Genomic DNA, 10,868 nt, shown 5'->3' with positions numbered 1-10,868 from the left:
CCACCCCAACTTGCTATTATTCTAATCATGCATAGGACACATGCCCATTACATAAATTATTTCAATACATAGAAGCAGTTTGTTTATAAAATGACCCTATTTTAGGCTATCTGATCAATATAAAGAAAAATACTCTAACTGTATTAGGAAGAAGGATTAAAACATTTACAGTAGTAACTACTAATCAACTTTTGCTATGCTCCTTGAAATCAGAAAATTTATAATAGCTGTTTTTCATATGCATTTCATTATAAATGTACATTGTTTTCTAGTTTGTACTGATTGGAATTTTTCCACGTTAAGCTAGATTTCAATGGATTTGCATCAGAATAACATATAACTACACATTTCTATCTATAGTATTATATAGTCTGAGTGTAGCAGTTCAGTAGTCAGAATGGAATTCAGTCAAGCTAGCTTATGCCAATATGACTGACTCCCTCTCTTTATCCATCTGGATCAGTTAGTATAGTTTTTAATGGGAAAGGAGCTGTAAATGATTTGTACTTCAAAATATTTTAATCATTATGATCTTATTGGCTACTTCATTATCATTTTATTTATTTTTCTATTGTGGGTCGTACCATGTATTCCTGTTACCCTTTCTCACTAATGTAAATTTTCAGTCAATATTTACTTTTCATTTGTAGTATGTTCTGCAAAAGCCTGTATTGTTCAGCTAGACATTTGCTTGGTTAAAATTATCATAAGGGTCTGTCATCTCATCTGTGACCAATTCCAGTCTCTGATTCCAGATTATATTCTTTTCCTACCATGCAGATTTAAAGTAAATTTTTCTCTTAATTGACTGCCATCTGCAGTGAGATTTAAAAAATAACTGTAGCAGAATTTGATTATGCAGATTGTACCAGGCAAAGACAGCAGCTACTATGGTTAAGGCTGCATGAAGCACCTGTTTTCAGTTACTTACACTTTTATAAAACATTTTAATTATTTGTGCTGAAATATTCCAAATTTCATTTGGTAAAGTATGGATATTTTTTGAGTGCAATCAAAACCTGCTTAGCTCTACTTCAGTAAGATACATGACTAAAGTTCTTGTATTTAATATTCTGTAAGATTTATATGGTTATCAAGTAGCTCTTTAGTCTTGTGTTCTTAATGTAAACAAGAGAAAATATTGTTCAGGTATTTGCTGCAAAAGAATGTTTAAACATTGGTAGCCTTTTGCAAACGTTGCCATCTATCCATGGCATGCTGTCTAAAATTATTTAGCAACTTCACACAGGCATAATAAATATTGACCCAGGAAAATATGGTATAGTAGTCTACAGCAGTATGAGAAAACAGCAAAAATGAAGAAGAGTTTTGGGTGAATGTGTCAAACTTTTCCTTTATAACTTCTGTCTTTTGTTTACCATTTTCATTAGTCAAGGAAATTCTTACTTCACTTTCTATTTTAGCTCATATTTTACATTGTTGTTTAAAAATCTATTGCTGTTTGAATGGCATGGTGAAAATTTAATGTGCTTTTTTAATCATCTTGTATCATATGAAAATATGGGGAGACTACTTAAAAATTAAAAAGAGAAAATAAATTAGTAAAAAATTCCGTAGCACTTGTTGTGACAAGTGGTGTCCTGTACAGGGGGTGCTCAATCCCTGGCCTGCAGTCCAGATCTGGCCCATTGCCCCATGCCATCCAGCCAGTGGAGGTCTCGACAGGTCCAGAAATTTGGCAGCAGGAGAGTAGTGGCTTCACCAGCCTGCTGCCAAATTTCTGGGTCAGGCACCCAATCCTAGCATGCTGTGATGGGTGGTGGCACAGAGGCCCCAGGGCCCAATCCTGGCATGAGGCGGCTGGGAGGGGGTGATGCAAAGGCCCAGGGCCCAATCCTGGTGTCAGAGGTCAGGAGGAGGGCAGTTCTGGGCCTCCCAGCCCCAATCCCACTGTGCACTGGGTGGGAGGGGTTGGTGGCAGGGCCAGTGGCTCAAACTAGCCTGTGGACTGGCCTCACAGCATTCATTCATGGCCAAATGATTCAGCGCCAGTGCTGTACAAGGTATGTGTTCTCTTGAAAACTTACAATATTGATCAGAATTGATTTTTTTTTTCCTTCTAATCATTCTATCTGTATAGCAGTATGTAGTACATGATTCTCAAGTGATCATCTGGGCTTAGGGATGGGACATCAAAATATTTGAATATTTGGGACAAATTTTTTGGGACAAACAAAGCCAGCCAAGTTTGACAATTTTCTCAGGGTTGAGGGACTTCCTTAAGGCTGCTAGAGGACTATGGTAACAGCATTGTGTAGTTTAGAAACACAGTAGGCCTTTATACACATACCTTTGTCTGCTCCAACATGCTAGAAATCCAGCACATCAGAGCAGACTCAATTAATTGAGTCTCAATTAATTGACTCAATTAATTGAGTCTGCTCTGCATACGAGCTGATGCAGACTGCGCTGCATTGCATGCAGTTGTATAAGCAGAGAAAAGAGCATCAACACAGAAAATGGAGGCAGTGCATTTTTTAACTAAAACACATTGAAGTTGTTTTAGTTCAGACTAAACTACCTTCAAACACCTTCAATGTGTTTTAGTTCAAAAGAGTGCTGTTGCCATTTTCTCAGCGCTGACGTGCATTTCACTGTTTATATAGATGCATGCACCACAGCACCAGGCACTGTAAAAGTGCCTGGCATTGCAGCACAGGCATGTGTACAAATGCCCAGTAGGACCAAAGGTGTAGGGCAAATCCTTACCCACAAAGAAATCAATTATAGATTTCACTTCGATTTTATAGATTTTTCCTCTTAATTGTTTAGTGTTCCTAAATTTCCTGTGATTAAATTTCTTGTGAAACTCAGCTCTATAATGATTTAACTAGACTGGAGATCTAGTTAAATTTAAGGGATGTACCTAAATATACCACACTGACCATAACGGTATTTAGCAAAACGATGCACATTAGATCATAGTTATCCTCTGTAGTATGTATAAAATATAGCAGATAGCTATCACTTATACGCTGTTATAAAATAACTGGTCTTCTTGTTTGCTATAGGAACTGCTGGCAGTACATGCACCTAGGAGACACAAGGTATCAGTACATGTCCTTGCAAGGGAAATGGATTCCTGTAAGTATTATATTGAAAATATATATATATACACACATACACACACTTTTTTATTTTTATTTATACAAGACAGCATGAAACAGTTTGAAACACAGCACTTTGAAACCAAATTATGGGGAGAAGATACATACATGTCTTGTGAAGAAAGAGTTTTCATGGAGGTTTTTGCTGTGCTTTTAATTCAAAAATTAGTTTGGAGAGACGTTACGTAGTTGTAGGTGTCTAGCCATTATCTGTATATGAGTTTAGTTTCTTGTAACCTGTGTAAGGGTGAGACTTGCAATCAGACATGAGGTGTTACCTTTGCTTCATCAAACCTAGCTGCACATGTGTTTACACATGTCAGTTATATACTAGATTTTTCTAGAAGACAAAAGGAAATCGTATTTACTAGCACTCACAAAATTTTTACTTAATTTCTTGAGAATTTATGGTGAAGAGTCATTTAATAATATACTCAGTTGGTGCTACTTCTGCTTATGTATAAATAATAAGAATATTCAGAATGACTCCTCTCAAGCCCATGTTCCAAAACTGATACTTGGATTAGCTTGCATTTCTAAAGGAAGTGATTAAATACACAAGTAAAAGCAGCTGTTGAATATAGGTATTTGAAAATTTACAAAATTTATGTATTTGTCTTGCTTCTGAGAACTGGTTTATTTGACAAGATAAATAAGAAATGCTGGTTTTTCCAATTTTGGTAATTTTGTTTAATAGGTCCTGTGGTTGGGGAATTTCCATGCCAAAATGATGTTAATCTGGCACCAGCACCGCCTTTGCCACAGGTAAAAATGTAGATACTTAAATAACTTAACTTAAAGCTAACACAAAGAAATGGGAATAGACAAAGAGAACAAACTTCTGGATACCTTGACTGACATCATCTCTACAAATGAGGCTCAAGACTACTGTAATTTCATTGCTCTTTTACAAACATGTCTATTTCCATAATTGTGGATTTCATTTTGAGTTGTCATCTCTTCCTAGATGCTTTTATAATCAGCTTTCCAGTTGCTTTTGTCCCCATTATTCCATGACAGCAAGAGTTAATAATAGAAGATGTAACTATGCTGACTGTCTGCACTATGAAGTAATAGTACAACTAAGAATATATCACAGTGTTTCATGGTAGAATTCATTTAGTACTGTGTAAAGACTGCGTATGCATAGGGTTTGGCTAAATGTGATACCTTTTATTAGATCAACTAAATAGTTGGAAAAATTGTTCTTTGCAAACTTCCAGGCACAAACATCCTTCTTCAGGCATAGGGAGAGTCTGCTATTGTGGTGGACATACTCTCTTTACCTTGTCTTTGGAGGTTTGAAATATTAATGCATTCTCCCAAATCACATGGCATCCAATAATGTAACTTTGGAGGAAGAGTTTTGATTGCCAACCATCACCATTCATTAAAACTTTGTGTAGGTAAGGATATCAAAAGAGCAGTCTCCACTGCTCATCACATTTGACATTTTGCCTAAACAGACGTGGCAACATTACCTGTATATGAGTTTAGTTCCTTGCAACATAAGGGTAGGTCTGTAACTCAAATATCCACATTTAAAAATGAAAATACTACAGTGGCATACATGTATATACATCAATACATACTTGCTTTTCATCATAATAGAAATATAAAAATTATTCTACCAGAGGTTTAACTTTAGTGAACATCATTGATTTATCTTTGTTTTTCATTTTAAATCCCTCATGTTCAAAGTGAAGTTGACTTCTTATTTTAACTAAGATTAATCTACAATGTAACCAAACCAGAATGTTATACCAGTTGCTATTTGATCTACCCTTACATTCCTGGAAATATGAGTAATTTATTTTTATCATTTAATATAATGCAAACAAAATATTTTTTAATTTAGTCCATAAGAAATGGACAGAATGTAGTTATTTATTAGGGATGTGTGAAGCAGACCCTTTTCAATTTGGATTCTGCCCAAATCAGAGAAAGTGATTCGATTCATTTATTTTGATCACTGTCCCCAATTCAATTCATCCAAATCTGAAGGATTTGGACATAGACGCAACTTAAAAAAATTTTTCTACATACCTTGAGGTAGCAGGTGCAGCTCATGATTGCTGTGATGCTGGGGTGCATGGAGCATCCCACTGAGGTGCAGGGGGGCCCTCCACATGACCAGCGGCAAAACCGAAAGTGCTTCTGGTCCATTTCCAGGTCTGTTGCTGAGCACGCTGGGGAGCCCCCTGTGCTTCTGTGGGACACTCCACGTGCCCCAGCATCGCAGCAATCATGAGCCCTTGCTACCTAGAGGTATGTAGAAAAAACATTGAAAGCTGTCTTTGTCCAAATCTCTCCAAATCATTTAAGAAGGTTCCAATTTGATTTGGAGAGATTTAAAGCATCCTCTGATTCGATTCAGAGATTCTCCACCAAATCTCCGCCAAATCAAATCAGGGACTGAAGCTTCTCACAGCCCTATTATTTATGCAATAACACACAAAAAGCAACAGTTTTTTTGGTAAACATAATAGACTTTGGCCATGTACAGGCATTAAATTTCTGCTGGGAAAATTGCAACTCTCTTGGTAAAAACCAATAATGGTGGTTCTGGGAGAAAATAACCCATCTCTGACCTAGTAGAGGTCACTTCCAGGAGAGTGAATGCCTATACCAGGGGTTAGCAGTGTTTTTCGGCAGTGCCAAAAACACCCACAACCTCAACTTGTAATGTGTTGGCGTGCCAGATGTGGATGGTGGGGGAGCTACAAGGGGCCCGATCTTTGTTGTGGCAGTGCAACCCCCATACCTTCCCCAAGGTGTGCGTGCCAAGCAAACTGCCTTCGCATGCCATGCTGTGGCTGCCATGTCAGGGGGTTGCCTGTCTCTGGCCTATTCTTTTCCCCACCACTTGATTTCTCCCAGGACCAGGAGGAGTTGAGCTGCTGGGAAATGGTGCCTATGGCTTTGCAAGGCGGGGGTGGTCTCAGGAAGCTGGGAGGAGCAGCTGGCTCCTCTCAGTTCTTCCGCAGTTCTTCCTCAGACAAAGGTCAGCTGCTCCTACACCTCCCATAGACCAGAAGGGAAAGGAAGGAAAGCCACCTGCTGTGCTCTGCCCACTTCTTGCAAGAGTTCCTGGTGTGAGGAGTGACGGGGCAGGGGGCTTTGCCACACTGTTCAGTATGTTTAGCTCGTGTGCACTGGCAGCCATGTGGAGGAGCAGTTGCTGCTTCCCCTGCACAGTGCGTCAGCCCCACAGGTAGGACTGGGTGCATGGCTTTTCAAGTGCTACACAGGAGGAAGCTCCCCCCATGTGGCATCTTCAAGCCTGTGTCTGTAGCACTGCAGGGGTCCCTGGTCTGCGAGGCAGTGGGAGGGGGCATTCCCCTAGGACCGGAAAGTGTGGAGCAGCATGCTCCCCACCTTCTCCAGGCCAGTCTGGGGGAAGTGTATGGAATGATTTGTAGCAGGGAAAATTTCCCCCACAAAAAATGAAGGCCTTTGTTTTGTGATCCAAAATATGAAGCTGAAACGCTATCCTGGGATTGAATTTATAAATGAAAATAAGGAAAATAGTTTAATTTTATATTCATCCAGCAACATGTCAAATGATTAATATTGCATTTACTATATAATAAAATATAGTCGCAGATTGTCTAAGGTAAATCAGAAAGCTCAACAATTGTTTTTTAATGTCTTGTGTGTAAAGACAGTAAAACTGTTACTAGGAACTGATGAATCTGAATCTAAAGTGAATTGTTTCTCTCTCTTTTTTTTGTTAATGATACTGAGCAGACATGTCTTTTCCTATACACTTCTTTGCAGCCCAGTGTGATTGAAAATATGACAGAATTTAAACGCAGTCTCCCACTCTTCCCGCTGGTGAAACCACATATCAATTTCATGGCTGCAAAACTGTGAAGATTCCCAATGGATGAAGAAATGCAAATGAATCAGTACCCACATGTGTTCAGGGGGTTTTATGATCAACAAAAATATTAAATACGATTAGGATAAATTATCTGTCTTGAGAGTCTCTAATTAATTCTTGGTTTATTCAACATTAATTGCGTGCTTATGGTTATGAAGAAATAGAAAATCAGTTGTGATTGTGCGTCATTTATATTACAGAAAAAGTGTTGAAAACCAAAATCAGCTTAAAAATAAAGACTCTTGTAAATGCATTATATTTTTTAAAATAGTATATCTCTTAATTTTCATTAACTGAGCATTAACAAGCCTCCAGAGGAAACTGATTTGGCTTAAAATGTCCACCTTGTCCAAAATACCATATAAAATAGCTCTGTAACAAATTTTATCAGGGAAAGAAAGCCTTGTTTGGATTTAGGAGAAAACCTTTTCATAAAAAGAGGGCTTAGACATATTTTGAAGAGTAGTGTTGAATGATACCTTTTTAAATGATCCACAATACAAGCAACTTTTGTTTTCTTTTTAAATTTTATGTAGTTCTGTGGAAAAGAGAAACTTTGACAATAAAATAATAAATGAGGGAATTGTCTGTAACAGAAGAAGAGTAAATAAAGATACTGGCATGGTTTTAATCTTTGTACACATACTTGGGGACTTTTTATATTTAAAACTAGTAAAATGCTGGAAACATTTGAGTACCCTATCTTTTTTTTGTTACCAAGAGAATTGTGCTGGTGTCTTGACAGGGTTAATATTCCATTCAGTTTCTCAGGGTTATTCTGAGTTATTTCCATTGTTTATATAATTTTTAAAATGTAATTGTTCATAATCTACATGAGGCCTCCATCAGGGCCCCTGGCTCATCTCATTGGGCCTCAGCCCAACAAAGCAAGGTAGAGTGCACATCATTTTCAGCATGAGTGTGAGTGCCTTTTGATATTATTGTCTTTGCTTTTTGATATAAGCATAGCCAAAGTTAAGTGTGGGACCCTTCAGTACATCAGTGAAGATTTGCAGAATAAGGCTTTGTGGTGTAAATGCTCAGTCTTGGCCCTTTTTTCCTTTCTGCCCTTCTGATGTTGAAAACAAAACTAACACAACACAATAATTAGTTCAGGTTCACACAGTAATTCTTGAATTACTGAACCTGGTGATTTCAGTAAGGGGTTTGACTGAGTAAGGCTTGGCAAGATTAGGCCCTAGAATAGAAGAATTTAAAAAACAAAAAAAGCACTGTATATTGTCTTAAAATATTTTGGTAATGACTAAACATCTTGTTGGTTAAATGTATATAATTCTCTATATTTGTTTAGGCAAGACAGGATGTGCTTAAGCCCTGAAAAGTTTGTCCTGACCAGGTGAACTCATGAGTAACAGTGGTATCACTTGAGTCTTTGCCTATAATTAACAGACTCTGAATCGGAGTCCCTGACCTTTCAAATATATTAAACACGCACATAATTTTCCTTGCGAGTAGCACCATTAGCTTCTGTGAGGGGAAGGGGGTTCCTTACACAAATAAGTTGAAACATTGCCTTCAAAGATGATATCCCTGTGAGTAAAATTCAGTGTGCTTAAAGATTTACAGGATTGTGGCCCTAAATTTATATGTATCCAGGACATGCAAATTTGATTTAATAAGTGAGGCTAGTTTGAAATGTTGTTTGAAAGAGTTACAATGCAGACTGTTTATAAAGAAAAATATTGAAATCATATTGCTGCTTTGTGATGCAACTTATTGTTAATAGAGGTTACTAACAGTTTTGTACTATAAAGAAAAAATATAAACACACTATGGAAAGAAAGCGGTAGTGCACTCTTTACCCTTTATCGCACTATTCAATAATATTTTGTGTATTGTAGTTTTCTTTGTCCATAATGTATTTTCTTTGTTCCTTTTAGAATAACATTTGTATTATAGATATTAAAAATATTAACAGAACAATATAAAAATTATATTTTGGAACTTGATATTTAAACATGCTACTCTGAAAAAATAAAATATATCCTGTGTTTAAAAAAATAATGGAAATGCAATGAATTATAACTTTTCACGAATTATATAAAAATGGAATAGTATATTTAATACAATACTACAAATTATGTAGTCCAGAAAAAAACATTGAATATTTCTAAAATTTGGAATGGAGGTGGGAACCCATGTATTTTGTCAGCAACTTCTAATTGCTTTTAAAGTGTTCTCCAGCATTTTACAGTTTCTGAGTTTGATACAGCGGTACAATTTGATAACTCAGGCATATTAATGGATTCATTTGACTGGATCCAGAGCTGCAGTGTCTACAAGCAATAACAGACTACCTAGAATACACTGTAATTCTCAATTTTAGTGCTTGTTAACTAAGTTTATGTAACAAACCATAAATTATTATTAGAATATTGTAATTGCTGCAAGTGCTATTTTGAGCAGTTGATGTGGAATTGGGTGCATGTAACACAGCCAGTATGACAGAGTGCTAGAGTTATCCTGTTTACAATAAACAGTCTGAATTTAACCTTTGGAGTTTTTAATTCATTTTATTTTGATTTGCTACATACTGGGCGTGTCTATACAGATATTAATGTGCAGTAGTTACTGCACTTTTAGTTAAGTACTTGCTTAATGAAGTACTAACTAAATGCACAGTAACTACAGTTACTGCGCAGTAGCACCAGTGCATTGTTTTTTCAGGACAATTACTATGCAGTAGCCGAATAACACAGCACAATAGCTTATTAGCACCATTTTTGACTGGCACATTACTACACAGTGTTGTTAGGCTACTGCGCAGTAAGCATCTTGTGTAGATGCACCCACTAGTAATGTTACATCTATCAGCTTGTGTGATTATTTTAAAGCATTCATCCTCAAGTGCGGCTGACCCGACTTCATAGACTAGCTAGAATGGATGGTGTTGCTTTATAGTACTTCCATTCATTTCTTCTGGGAAAGTTCCAGAGGGCAGTGTCACATGTATGTTACATTATTATCTGATCCAATGGCCACCCAACATAAATCATGGAGTGCATAAGTAGGTTAGATTGGTTATGTTTCTTTTTCAGTGTGTGTGTCTGTGAATGTGTGTGAAGATTTTCTAATATACATAATGTGTGTGTGTGTGTGTGTGTGTGTGTGATATGTTTGCAAATGTCTTTCTGTAAAGAAGTAATTATAAAGGTGTTTTTGTTTCTATGTTTTTCTTTTAAGGATCAAAACTTAAACTTGCAAGCTCACTGCATCACTGCAGCTTAACCATTAAAACTAACCATTGCAGCTTTAACAATGTTATACTTTGGTAGATTATTTACTTTGGTTGGGGGCGGGGAGGTGTGCTGCATAGAATTGTATGAAAGACTCAAATGCTCTCCACGAGGGATTAGGGATTAGTTTGACTATGGATTGATGGGTAGTTACTGCTGGAATGATAAATGGTATGAAGCATAAAGCTTTAATTCAGCCTTCTCTGCTGCTGCTAGTGTGGAGCTTCTTGGGAAGTAGTGTCATGTAGGTGGCTAGGAGAAAAGGTGTACAAATTTGTTACTAGCACTGTAGAGAGCAGTCAGAAGGATGTGATAGTTTAGATTGTGGCTACAGGGCTGTTGTTCATTTTGAGTAGCAGTTGCCAGAATGTTTGGGCTTTTGAGAAATGAACTCTGAACCTTGGATTCTGGACGTGTGGTTTTCATCTAGCTTTGTGTCCTCTTCATTGGCCAGTACCAGAGGCCACTGTTGAAGTGTAAGGTTCTTGCAATGGTAGTTGTAGGATAATCTGTCTGTCACAATAGGTCTCATCCTGATTTCTTAATAGAGCAGTGGCTCTCAACCTTTTTAGATTCAAGGCACTCTTCAAAAAATGC

General features: G+C 37.2%; 1 protein-coding gene across 1 annotated transcript in view; it reads left to right on the top strand.

Annotated features, from left to right (window-relative positions):
- IDE (insulin degrading enzyme) overlaps positions 1-9,526 on the top strand; it is a 115,311-nt gene extending 105,785 nt beyond the window's left edge. Inside the window, exons 21-23 of the mRNA XM_019555515.1 lie at positions 3,033-3,105; positions 3,826-3,893; positions 6,909-9,526. Coding sequence (XP_019411060.1) covers positions 3,033-3,105; positions 3,826-3,893; positions 6,909-7,004 — 237 coding nt within the window. The 3' untranslated portion in view covers positions 7,005-9,526. The remainder of the gene's footprint in view (positions 1-3,032; positions 3,106-3,825; positions 3,894-6,908) is intronic.
- Positions 9,527-10,868: the final 1,342 nt, after the last annotated feature.

This window comes from Crocodylus porosus, unplaced genomic scaffold (assembly GCF_001723895.1).
Source record: "Crocodylus porosus isolate Cpor-Errol unplaced genomic scaffold, CroPor_comp1, whole genome shotgun sequence".
Classification (NCBI taxonomy): Eukaryota; Metazoa; Chordata; order Crocodylia; family Crocodylidae; genus Crocodylus; species Crocodylus porosus.
This window is presented reverse-complemented; position numbering and strand designations above follow the sequence as displayed.